This window comes from Vipera ursinii (genome assembly GCF_947247035.1).
Source record: "Vipera ursinii genome assembly, chromosome: 1".
Taxonomy (NCBI): domain Eukaryota; kingdom Metazoa; phylum Chordata; class Lepidosauria; order Squamata; family Viperidae; genus Vipera; species Vipera ursinii.
This window is the reverse complement of record NC_139512.1, coordinates 98,398,605-98,412,613: the sequence shown is the minus strand read 5'-3', so window position 1 is coordinate 98,412,613 and position 14,009 is coordinate 98,398,605. Positions and strand designations below refer to the sequence as shown.

General features: G+C 37.9%; 1 protein-coding gene across 1 annotated transcript in view; it reads right to left on the bottom strand.

Annotated features, from left to right (window-relative positions):
- IRAG1 (inositol 1,4,5-triphosphate receptor associated 1) overlaps positions 1-5,755 on the bottom strand; it is a gene marked incomplete at its 5' end in the record, with an annotated part of 44,221 nt that extends 38,466 nt beyond the window's left edge. Inside the window, 2 exons of the mRNA XM_083348672.1 lie at positions 2,517-2,617; positions 5,684-5,755. Coding sequence (XP_083204798.1) covers positions 2,517-2,617; positions 5,684-5,755 — 173 coding nt within the window. The remainder of the gene's footprint in view (positions 1-2,516; positions 2,618-5,683) is intronic.
- Between the last annotated feature and the right edge of the window lie 8,254 nt (positions 5,756-14,009).

Sequence of the window (14,009 nt, the reverse complement as noted above, 5' to 3'; positions counted from 1 at the left end):
ATAACAATTCTGGCTTCAGTCATGTAGGTTTCATTACAAATAAATAAACTGCACTTGTATCCATATAAAATTGACTCCTCCAATAACATAAGTCACCTTATAAGGGAGATGGGTGGCATAAAACTTTAATAAATAAATAAATAAAATAAACATTTTCTAGAATTAAGGAACTTAGAAAATGGTATAAAAATTAGTCTCTCTCTACACATATATGTTTGTGTGTGTGTGTGTGTGTGTGTGTTTTCAAACTACTGTAAAGTGTAAGACATGACATCAGACACACAAATTTTTATCCAGTATCTTTAAAACATAAAGCATCGTACAATAAATGAAAACAAATTATGTAGTATTAAAATCTCAGTACAGTTAGTCCTTATTACCAATTGCTCATTCAGCAATTATTCAAAGTTATGACAGTGTTTTAAAATAAAATGTATAAAGGGTCCTTGAAATTGGGGCCCTTTCAGCATCCCCACAGTCACAATTTGCCTTTTGCAAACTTTACATAAAGCTTTCAAGAAGCAAAGTGAAAGTGAAAGTCACCAGAAAGTTGCAAGTCTCAATTACATGATGTTGTGCTTAATGACTATAGGTGATTTACTTAATGACCACAACCGGAACTGATGTCATAAGTCAGTGAAATCATGTTTCATTTAATGTCTGTACTGCTTAGTGGTGGAGTTGCTAGTCCCAATTCACTCAGGAAATAAGGACTACCTATATGATATAGGGACGCGATGGCTCAGTGGGTTAGGATGCTGAGCTTGTCGATCAGAAGGTCGGCAGTTTGGCGGGTCGAATCCCAAGTGCCGCGTAACAGAGTGAGCGCCTGTTACTCGTCCCAGCTTCTGCCAACCTAGCAGTTCGAAAGCACATAAAAATGCAAGTGGAAAAATAGGGACCACTACGGTGGGAAGGTAACAGCGTTCTGTGCGCCTTTGGCGTCTAGTCATGCCGGCCACATGACCACGGAAACGTCCTCGGACAAGCGCTGGCTCTTTGGCTTTGAAACAGAGATGAGCACCGGCTCCTAGAGTTGGAAACGACTAGCACACATGTGCGGGGGAACCTTTACCTTTTTATATACCAGCAGCAATGACATTCATTCCTCCAACTTTATAATTTTGTAGCTGAGGGACCTCTGAGGAACTATACACTGAGGGGAGGATGCTGTCAAATAAAAGTGTCACTTTGTAGGACCCAGAAAACATGCCTTCTCTGTTGCAGTGCCCGCCTTTTGAAATGATAATGTTCCATAGATCTGTATAGCTCCCACCTTAATGGCATTCAGAAAATCATTCAAAACCAAATTGTTCTTCCAGGACTTGAAATAGGGTGGTTGCAAAATCCTATGGCAATTGGGTTTTATTGGGTCGTTTGTAGTCTTCTGGTCAATTGTGATTTTTTTCTAAATAGTGTTTTACTTTTTTAATTGTAAGCCACCCAGAGTCATTAAGAACTCAGACAGCCTGAAAATTGAATTCAATCAATCAAGCTATATTTTGGTTCCAATTAGACATTACAGAGAATAGGTGAACCCATCTCACCTTTAATTTTCTTAAATGGAAAACTTAAATGTAATAGGGATGCGTTTACAGTACGTGTATTTGTGGGAGTACTTAAATTTACTCCACAGCCTTCACAGGCAAGAAAACAAGTGGGCAGTATAGGTATAGGTATCCTCCTGGTCAGAACAATATGGATGTTTCCATAGATATGAAAACAGCTAATTGATTAAATTATGGCTCTCTTAAACTTTATCGTCTTTTAAGAATACTCTTTGTCCAGAGATAGTCAAGAACTAGCACTCCTTTTTAACAATTCACTTCCAAGCTTTTGGAATACAAGTAGCCCTTAATTAATGACCATTCATTCAGTGACCATTCAAAGTTATGATGGTGCTGAACGAGACTTGTAGTCTTCTAAGCAAACAGAAGTGATTCCTTGAAATACATTTAAGAATTTACTGCAAAATATCTTTTTGCAGGCAAGAGTCTACCTCATTAGTTGCAGCCTTTGCAGCATTCCCGCAGTCATGTGATTGTAGTGTGGATGCTCGGCAATCAACTTGCAATTATACATCCTTCAGTCACGATTGCCAATTGTGTCCTTCCTTGCTGGCTTTCTGCAAGCAAAGTCAATGGGAAAGCTGGCAGGAGCTGGCAAATGATGATCACATAATGTTATGCCTAACACCGGTGTGGGATTTGTGTAACAACTACAGTTTGGACTGCTGCAACTGTCATTATAAATTGGTTGTGATCGTGTTGATTTTGTGCTTTACACTTGTATAGCTTAGCAACAGAGTTCCTGGTCCCAATTACCATTATTAACTAAGGACTACTTAGTTACCCATTTTTTTTCTTCCCACATAAGTATATATTAAAACACTTTTGTCAGACAAAAGCTGTCTTTTTTATGTGACTCTGTACATTTATTTATTCAGATTTATATACCTGCCAATATCACCAAAAGTGACAATCATGGAAATAAAATGGCATGCACACATTAATTACCTGAGAGCTACATTTGTGTCTCTTTCTGTAACAGGACTAACGGCATACTCCGGAAGAATTATTGAAGGTATGTTGCATGTAACTGTTTCAGCAGAGGACTCCTGAACAAGAGAAGTATTTCTCATTCAAACAGAATAAAATATCCCATTATACATGAAAACTTAAAACTTTACTACCCTCAAGTTCTCCACAAGTACTCTATTTAGCAACCGGTAAATTGCCCTGAAGCTAAGATAGTTCCCTCCAAGAGAAAAGATGAGGTAAAATTCATCTGCCTCCATTATCATATTCCAGCAAAAATATGAAATAACTGTTCTATCTTAAAATTACATTTTTTGAGAAAAAAAATGCTTTCCCTTTCAGTAACATCTATAAAGCACTACATATCACAAGAGAATTATCTAATTCTTGATTTGTAAGTGTGTACAGTTTTACAAGTTCTTTCAACCCTGTTCTGAAACTAACTGAAGACTTGTTGACACATTGGACAAGTAAGATGAATCATACAATTACTTCCATTAATAACAAGGCAAATTAAAGCTGTAACAAGACCAAATTAAAAAAAATGGTGGAATCTACAAATTTCAGCCTACAATTACCATCCTAATGGTAAAGGCTTGAATAAAGAAATGTTATGTTCAGTGTTAGTATATCAAGCACTTAGCCTGTATAACAGTAAAAACAGCATAGAACGAGATGTGATGGGCATGTACAAATACAGGACTGTAAAAAATTGTACATACGTAAATAAACTTGCATATTTTTTTTTGCTCTATCTTAGGCTTGTCAGTTGTATATCTTAAGGAAAATGCAGACTATCCTCTCTGAATTTTTATGTGATTACTCTTATTAACAACAACCTTCAGGGAACAAGAACTTGATCACGATTACTGTCTTTAGTGAAGCATCTTAGTTATAAATCAGTTCTAAATATTTATATAGCCTTGGAAAAGCAACCTATTTTTAAAACTTTCTCCCTGACGGATGTTTACTGAGCAAACAGAAGACAGATCTTGTGATACCTAGAAATACATTTATACACTTACTGTAAAATACTATTTTGTAGGCCAGAGTCTACCTCATTAGATTTGTAAGACAACTTATTCTGTAGGTGTATTAATCACACATCTGAAGAGAACATCCAGACTCAGCCACAGTTTTGTTCCATACAGTATAAATCTTGTGAACTCTCAGGCTTCCTCCTTCCGTTATATATTCAAGATGGACAGTGTTTAATATCCATATGTTATGCATATGCAGGGGTGTAGATCTATACATATGTTGTATATAGCATGTATATGTATATAGTATGTTTAGGTGTGTGTCATATATGTGTTCACTTTGAGAGCGGACAACTAAATTTCATTTTTAATGTGTGTCATTGTGCCCACAGTAAAAAATGACAATAAAGGTTATCATATATTATCTTATCTAGAGAGTTAAGAGAAAATACTGGATGATATTTTGATAGATGATGAACTTTATTTAAAAGCTTAGAATGTAGAAATGACTATACATTTATGTTTCTCAAAGTTGCTCCATTTCATGCATCTGTCATGTGTCATGTGTCTTCCTTTGAATCTAATATCTCAAAATAAAAGCCTACATTTATGTAATTATGACTTAACTTATTATTTTGAGCTATTCTTTTCTTCTAAACTGTATAAGGTAGGGGTTGAAAGGATACCTTGACTGTGAACCCTTCCCCACAAGGTGTGGTTACTGTACATATTTGTGTATCGCAAGAGGCATGATACTCAGAATGAATACATCATGGGAGAATTTTCCAGTAGTTTTTGATGTAAGGGTTTCTAGAGATCTTTCTCATTTTCAAAGTACATGCAACAATTTCTCCACATGTACTTTAGTGTTACAGGGTCCAAAGTAGCCAAAATATCATTTAACAATTTATCTGGATTAATGGAAATCGAAGAGATGGTTTCTTCCCAAAATTTAGAAGACTGACAACCCAAGCTTTCACTTACAACACCACCAGGCAATCATTCTGGAGTTTTTTTAATTGCACTTTAAATATAGCTAACATTATGAGAGACAGAAGAGTCCTAGCTGTAACAGAATAAATGCAATTCAGAAGTAGTTAGGAACTAGAAGTTGGACAATTTTTCACAATTGTTTTAGGCATATAGCCACATGGAAGAAAAGGCATGAAAATATCTTTTTGACGTATGCTGTATGCTTTCCATCTGACTGCTTACTAAATTCACATATAACTGACTTGTTTATCTTCAACCAGGAAACTAGCTGTTAGCACAAAAGTGTAATTGTGTCAGAAAGCATGACAAATCACTTAAGGGTTCAACTTTTTCCTATGGAACTAAAGGAAAAGTAGCGGATGTTTTCATCCAGATGTAGAATACCATGTCCTAGGTTTGGAAGACAATGATAAAAGCAAAACTGAATGTGCCAGGTATGCATTGGTCTTAAAAGTTTTCAACACATCTCAGAGAACATAATGATAATTTTTAAAAGGTCAGTTAACTAAGTAAATCCTGACATCACAGATATTTAGTCTTGTAAATCATTGAATTCATCATTGTATGTTAATGAAAGTTTCTTGTTTTAAACATTCCACATACATCACTTAGTTTGTGTACATTATATTCCCAAAAATATTTTTCAGGGGAAATTAGAAGACAATGATGTACATCAATACACCATCACACACACACACACACACACACACACGATTTTGACAGCACAATGCAGTGTACTATACTGTTAATATTTTAAAAAAATCACAGACTGGTAGGAAGAAAGGAACAGTAATAGTTAAAAAGGAAATCTGTATGGTGTATTTCAGTTTTGGAGGTAACTACTTCTGGTTGTTCAGTTTCTCTTTTAATACATCTAGTGAAGAGGAGCCTATTATTTCCCTGGATAACTGATTCCGCTTTCAAATCGCTCTTAGTAACAGGAAGTTTTATATAGCATTCGAATGTTAGAATTCTTTTCATACATTGAACCTGCAGTTTAGGTAAATGTGAGGGTGAAAAATTATAGTACAAACTACAGGTAGTCCTCAACCATTCATTTAGTGACCATTCAAAATTACAACAGTACTGGAAAAAGTGACTTAAAACTGTCTTTCACATTTACAACCATTGCAGCATCCCCATGGTCACAATTCATAAATAAAGATAACTTACTTTGACAAGAGAGGGCAAATTTGAATGCTGTGTCTCAGTTGGCTGTCTGACATCTTCAGGTAGGGTTGGCATGATGGGGAGGTGGAGGACACGTTGAAATGCAATGCAGATTAAAGAGACCAAGCACTGATGGGAAAGTCTGTTTCAAGTTAACCTCTGAAGATATGTACTGTGGGTATTTATGATCCCAGGGCTAGAGTAAGTGCCAAAAATAAAATAAAATCCATTTAAAGTCCAGACTGTTAACACTGGGATCAGTTTATAATAACAAGCAGCAATAAGGTTTAAAGTAACAACAAATGCCTCTCCCCAAATTTTATTAAGTATGACTTTCAAGATCTAACGTAACATAATAGCATCATTAAGAGAAATTTGCTCAACATTCCATGAATAATTGCACGAAAGGGTTTACTGGCGAGTTCGAGAATGCACTCTCTTTTCCAACTGTAGTAAACTAGAATAATCCCTTAGTTGTTCATAAAACCTTAGGAAGAATTTTGGCTATTGTATTGCAATCATATCAATGGCATAACTTCATAAATGATATAAACTCAGTGTTGGTGTCACCTCTTGTACACAGAAAACTTCTTATAAATATATTTCAGCAGTGAAATATATTCCAAATGAGTACTTGTTCCATTTCCCTAAATATATTATCTTTTTTCTGTGGCTTGGATGGAACTATTACTTTCAATTTAGAGGGAAATCAAGCTTGCTTGGTAGTTACTGGCAGATTCTGACCAGTCATTAATAAAGCCATTGGCTAGAGAAGTCCATTATGCAAGGGTGATGGTCTGATTTCCTTGGAAATTTGCAAAACTTCTTAGCCCCCCCCTTTTTTTTTTACTCTCGAATGGGTTGAGAGTTGCTCCAAGTTTGATATCCTTTAAACTAAATTCCAATTCAGAACTAAGAGAGGTCTCTTGCTTCCTTTCATCATAAGGATAGCTTTCAGTATTCTAACACAAGAAAAGATCTTAAGATCTTTTGCCTATAACAGTGACTTCCTCTGGAAATTTGTATGAATGTAATCTTTTCAAATGGAAAGAACTGACAATAGAAGCAGAAAACATTTAACAGCCATATATCATCAAACCCATTTATGTGATTTATTTCATTACTACATACAAGTCAAGTCAATGTTTATTACAGTCAGAGACCAGAGCAAGTTAAAAACACTCAAGGAATATCCTGTTAAAATTCAAGAATAAAATAATAAATAACAAATAAAATTTATATTAAAATCACAATTTGGCATCTAATCTGTCAGTTGCACACAAAGAAAACACAGCATGGCCTAACTATAATGTAATATCAATCCTTAAACTGTGAGGACCATAGTCATTTGATACTAAAATGCAAGAGAGAGATAATACAAAAGGATTTGCTGCATTAATTGTGTAAAATAGCTATGATGGATTAATTACCTGGTTCTACATGCATGATCATTATTTATCTAAAGCTTTATTTACTTTCAATGAGAAATGAATAGTTATTTTTTAATCACATGGGCTGATTATATTGGCTGATGGATTAAATGTTTTTTTAAATGTACTTCTATTTAATATTGTTCAATCTTTTTATTTAATGTAAGAAAAATCAATCTGGATTAACTCAAAATGATAAAAAATAAGAGGAAGAAAGGAAAAAGGAGAGAGAGAGAGACAGAGACAGAGAGAGACAGAGAGAGAGAGAGAGAATAATAAAAAAGGAAAGTAATAACATCCCACACAGATGTAAAGAAATGTATGTTTTAGGACTATACTGATTATAACTTCAACAATGCTTCAAAAGTACTTTGTATCTTTCATGTGTGGGAGTGCAGCACTTCTCAGCTAATCATTGGTCTGATTTTCAAGTTGTCTTTTTTAAGAGTTACATCACTGTAAGAGTCACATGCTTTCTTCCACACAAACAGAGAGTAGTTATGCTTTTGTAAGCCTGTAGCATTTCTTCTGAAGAATTTTTGAAGCATTGATCTTACAGCCTATACTAGGTGATATGTTTATTTTTGGCTGATCCCAATCTATTAAGAGGCGACAGAGATGCTTAGGCCTTGGATAGGAGACCATATAAATCCCAGGGCTGCAGACTGAGTAGGATGCTGAAGGACAGCAATGGAAATATATTCCATGTTGATGCCAAAGAGTCAGGCTTGAGTCTTTATTATTCCATAATTTATGTGCCAATTCAGGAGGTGGCATAGAAAGTTGAATAATGGTCTTTAACAGCCTAAAAATCACTATTGAAAATTTCACTACTTACATTGTACAATAGGCCAAACTGAAATCCTTCTCCTATTCTTATCATACCCCCATCCTGCAATTCATTTCTGGAAATGGTGACCCTGCCTACCCCAGAATTACCAATGAATGCATTAGCCTTTTACTTCTTTTGCCTTTCCTTAATTAAAACATGTATCATTGTGAGGAACAGCCTACAGGCTATATTCAACAGTTGGGGCCAAAAGAGATTATGTTGCAGAAATTCAGAGGCAAGGCACTGAATAAGCCAATAGTGACAGCAAACAGGAATCTGGCCAGAGAATTGAAAGAGGCAGGGGTGAGAGAAAGAACCAAGCAAGGAAATGTCTGCTAACTATTTGCTGCTGAAAACTTGACTGTTAACTGCTACTGCCAATTTCCTGAGTTTTATTGCTTGGTTGTTGTGTCCGATTTGAGCCTTGCCCTTCCTGATTTAGCTGAAGCAACTCAAGGGGGCATATTAGGAATCTAACCTTCAGAGAGAGGAACTCAAAAGATACCTCCTCCTCCCTCCAACCAATTCATCAAGAAGTGCAACTTCAGGGAATTCAAGATCAGATTATCAGTATGGGGACCTGAGTAGGACAATAGGTGAGGGAATCTCCAAGCAAGCATAAAGAAGTGAAGAAAGCACTATTATGATGTCCATGGTGAGGATGCAGTGTTTGTCTTCTTGCCTGAAGGGGACCAAAATTATACTTTTTGTCATTGATGTTGGAGACAGGGGAAGGGGGAATGGAGAAATGAAGAAGTACTAGACAAAATAGGACAAAATTTCTTTAGCAAAAGCAAATGTTTGGAAGCATATGACCCAAAGAGGTAAGAAGATCAGAAGGATACTGAGCTGTCAGTGGAGCTGCCAGACTGGCATCAGGCTCTCCTAGAGGATAATCCACAGTCAGTTGAATAAACCTTGCTCTAGAACACTATGGAAGACAGTATTAACTACCATGGATAAAAATAAATAAATAAATCCAGGAGCCATCTTGAGAAAGAATAGGTATATCTTGGTGGTAGGTGATTCATGCTGAGAGGAAGGGAAGTAGATCAGTGTAGTCCCATGACACTGATAATATGGCTGCCTGTAACAAGAGCATGGTGGAGATTTTATCAAGACAATTCATATTGCCTGACAAGTATTCCTTTTGATACACAGGGAGACAAATGATATAATCACAAGAGTCCTTGAAAGAATCTAGAACATAATAGGTAATTGTTCCATTTTATTCTCCCTGGCCAGCCTTTATTTGGAACAATGTGTCTAGTTACGGGCACTATAGTTCAAAAAAGACAGTGACATATTGGAGTGCATTCAAAGGAAGGCCACCAAGATAGTGAGGGCCCAAAAATAAAGCCTCATTAAGGATGATTAGAATAACCGAGTATGTTTTAACTACAGAAATGTGGTTAAACTAAATATAGTTCTGTAGTTTTAACTACGGAAATGAAATATAACAGCGGTCTTCAGATATCTGTAAAAGTAGGTTGAAGTAGATGATTCTCAATATTCTTTCTAACTCCAGGATTCTAAGAAATACCATTTTTTAAATTGTTTTTATTATTTTAAAATGTTTTAGTGTTTTAATGAGGTATGTTATTTTGAATTCTAAGCCACTCGGAGTCATTGACTGAGATAGGTGACAATACAAATTGAATAAATAAATAAATAAATATCTGACTGACTGGGTGACCAATCCTAAGACCAAATTTTAAGAACAAATGCATACCAACCCAGAATTGAGAAGACAGCAAATGCTGCCTCTGCAAATAAATTGAAGAAACAGTGGATCACCAACTAGTTAGCTGCTGCAAGAAGATTACACAGACTGATAAACAATAGCATGACAAAGTAGCAACAATGCTGCACTGGAATATCTACAAGAAATACCATTTGCCTGAAAGCAAGAACTGGTGGGACCACAAAATAGACTTAAGGAATAGAAAAAGAAGAAGCTAAAGTGCTCTGGGACTTTAGAATTCAAATAGACAAGCACCTGCCTCATAACAGCCCAGACTTAACGGCTGTCAATATGAAAGACAAAAAAATCTGTATAGTGGATGTGGCAGCACCTGGAAATGGCAGAAGAGAAAGAACTGGGGAAAAAATATCATAAAATATAAAGACCTGCAAATACAAGCAAAATGACTGACAAAAGAAAGCAAAGATAGTACCAACAGTAATTGGTACCTTGGGTACAAACACAAAACATCTGGAGCACCACTGGCATTGAAAAAAATCACCATCAGTCAATTGCAAAAGGCAGCTTTATTTGGAACAGCTTACATCCTAATATATATATATATATATATATATATATATATATATATATATATATATATGGATCCTTGGTTTTTCGGGTTTTTCCCCGCGTAGAATTAAAGGTGTAGGCGCAACATTTCGACGGAATCCCATCCGTCATCATCAGGCTTTAGCTTCCTTCTTCTGGGAGAAGCATGTGGCTGTTTGTTCCTCTTTTTTAAACTGCCAGAGGGGGTGTGTTCTGTGGAGGTGTGCTCTGATTGGGTAGGGCACCAAGTGTGTTCTGATTGGGTGGGAGTGTGTTTTGAATGGTGGGTGTGTTCTGATTGGGTGGGGGGTGTTCTGAGTGGATGGGCTGGTCTCAGCTGCCTGCTCCAGACCTGAGCTGGTGAGTTGTGCTGCTTTTGTTCGGCTTCGTGTTTGTGGTGGTGCCATGTTTTTATAGTGGGTGTCAGTTTGCTTATTGTGTGGTTTGGAGGGGTTTAAAGTGGCTGATGTTGCAGCTGTAGTTAGGTTTCTGTTTTGTGGTTGTGTGTCTTTATCGTTGTGGGTTCGGATTTGCTTTTTGAATGGTTGTGTGGTGGTGATGTCATGTGATGTTATCATGAGTTTGGGTCTGGTATCATTCTTGGTGGTTGGGCCTCGTCTGTCAATCAAGGCGGGTTTCCAAATGGCTGGTAGACGAGAGGTATCATCTCGTTTATTCATGCTGTGGGGGCGTTTTTCTATCTCAATGGCTTCTCTGATTATTCTGTTGTTAAAATGTTCAATTTTGGTGATAGATTTGGTTTTTTAAAAATCAATTTCATGTCCCGTGGCTTCAAAGTGTTGGACCAGGGATGAAGTTTGTTCTCCCTTTCTGAGTGAGTTTTTGTGCTCTTCAATGCGTGCACTTATTCTTCTGTTGGTCTGTCCGATGTATGTGGTGGGGCAGGTGGTGCATGGGATTTCGTATACTCCTTGGTTTTCTAACCCAATTATGTCCTTGGGGTTTCTTAGGATGGTGGATATTTTTCTGTCTGTGTAGAATGCTGTTTTGATGTTGTGTTTTTGGAGGACCTTGCTGATTCTGTCTGTGGTCCCTTTTAAGTATGGGAGGAGGGCTTTGCCATTTTCTTGTTCTCTGTCTTGGGTTTTTGTGGGTGTCTCTCTTCGGATTAAGTTGGTAATCGTGTTTCTTTGGAATCCATTGGCTGTTAGTACATTAGTGAGAGTGTGTAGTTCGGTTTTTAGGTGTTGTTCGTCAGCTAGGTGTTTTGTTCTGGTCCTTGGGAAGGACTTGACAGGTAGATAAAAATGCCAAATCCAGTCTAAACATCTGACCATGTTCAGCGACCAAGGAAATCAACCATGTTCACCTGATGTTTCCCCACTCCTTATGTAGCATAAATCAGGGCTTTTCAACCTTTTCACCCATTGTACCACTTTTAGGATATGGCAACATCAGAGTACCACCAGTCGCCTAGCAAGGTGTCAAAAAAAAAGGGAAAAAAGTGATGAAGTACAGATACTCCTCGACTTGCAACAGTTTGCTTAGTGACTGTCAAAGTTACAATGGCACTGAAAAAAGTGCCCCCTAAGCCACAGCCGAGCAAGACACCTCCCTGCCTGCCCAGTGGCACTCTTCCTCCTGTCTGAGGTTTTCATTGTTGTGAGCATTTCTGTTGAGGATTGGCAGCGGGGGTGGGGTGGGGCTGTTTGGTTTTTATTCCTCCCGTATGCTGGGTGGTTACAGAAGGATTTGGTGACCATGGGACACTGTGACCGTCATAAATATGAATCAGTTGCCAAGCACCTGAATGTAAATCACAAGACTCTGGAGATGCTGCAACATTCCAGCTTATCGGTGCTTCTTCTGGGCTCAGAAGTGCCAGGATCAGCACTGAGCTCCCGCTGGAGCCTGGCGCTGATCCTGGTGCTTCCACTGAGTCCTGACAGCCCTGCAGCTCCAGCTGTCTCTTGCTCAGGCTTGTGCGGTGCTGCCACCAGTTCAGCTCATTCCCTTCCCCCGCTACCACTTTTCTAAGATGGTCGTGTACCACCTGCCAGGTGCCAATGTATGACAGGTGGTACCCTTACCACTGGTTGAAAAGCCCTGGCATAAATGATCTGGAACACAGCAGACACAAACTTTGCTTTCTGAAGTATACCATCCAAACCCAAATTAGGAGCCTAGGATCATACAGTATAGGCAGAACAGAAAAATGAATCATTTATTCTCAAAGAAACTACACTTTGCTCTTAAAGAGAGATAAAGTATAAAGTTCTGATATGCGTAAAATGAAGAGCGACACTATGGGGCAAGGACTGGGTTCTAGTCCAGATGACACTCAGATGGGGTCTTCAACAACTCGCCACAGCCAACTCGCCACAGTCAACTCATCATGAGATAATTCGCCTTGGCCAATTCATCACAGGCCAACTCGCTACAGGACAAGAATTACATTAATATTGAAGAAATAGTGGAACAGAATCATTAAAGAAAGGAGGGACAAAATGCCAATGGAGGGACAAAATGAAGTGTGAATGACAAAAATTAAAATAATTTTAAATAAGTTTTAAATAATATTTTAAACAATTTAATTGAATTGTTGAATTGTCCTGCAGTGAGTTGTTCTATGGTGAATTGGCCATGGCAAGTTGTCCTGCGGTGATCTAGCCTTGGTAAATTGGCTGTGGTGAGTTGACCATGACGAGTTGACAAGTTGGCTGCAGTGAGTTGCCCCATTCCATTCAGACGACAGAAGGCAGAGACAAATTCTAGATTCAGGAGTTTCAATGATACACTGGATTAAAGCTTTTAATATATTTGACACAATAAGACAACACAGGGGCAAAAAAAATATTGTCCACTAATGTTTTCAACAAAATAAGAAAATAGAACAGAGGAATGAACTGAAAAAGATTGCATCACATTCCTTCTAGATCAGCGGTCCCCAACCTGTGTGCTACGATCCACTACTGGGCCGTGGCCACTTGGCCACCGGGCTGTGTGAAGAGATGGCCAGTGCATGCGCACACACATGCGTGCACTCACACCCCCTCACACATGCTAGTGGAAAGCATCCTGCCGGCGCTAGCACTGCCCCACCCCCGCATGTCCCACCGGTGCTAGCATTGCCCTACACCCCAAGCATCCCCGCCAGCACTAGCGCCGCCCCTGCACATCACGTCGGTACTAGCATCACCCCACCCCCAAGTGTCCTGCTGGTGCTAGCATCGCCCCACCCCTGAGCGGGGCAGTACATGAAACTATGCCCCCTCCAGTCTGCAGAAAAAAATGCTTTCCATGGAACCGGTCCCTCGTGCTCAAAAGGTTGGGGACCTCTGTTCTAGATAACATACAATATATAATGGAAATTCATCATTTGGCAATGTCTAAATGTATAGCAAAGCCAGGTACACAAACTGTAATGCTCAATGGGATAGACTTTTTAAATTCAGATCTTTTCCACTGCTATTAGTTCCCTTTAAAACAAGTTTATGATATAGGTTCCATGTTGAATAGATAATTGGTGCTTTTAAAAAAGATTATTTTAATGTAGACTAGAAAATTAGGTTCTTTCTCCTGTAGTAGATTCTCATTCTGGGATTTCATTGTTAGAATGAAATTTAAAAATTACAGTAAATCTGTATGCATATACAAGGAACTTGCAAGTTGTTCCACTTACATCAATGTATCATTAATATCTGTTCTCCAAGTTTCTCCAAGATATCTTTTCTATGGTGTCCTGAATCACCATTTCTACACCATTCTAAAAACACTCTAGGATTCTTGACATATGAATTATTTATGCTATGA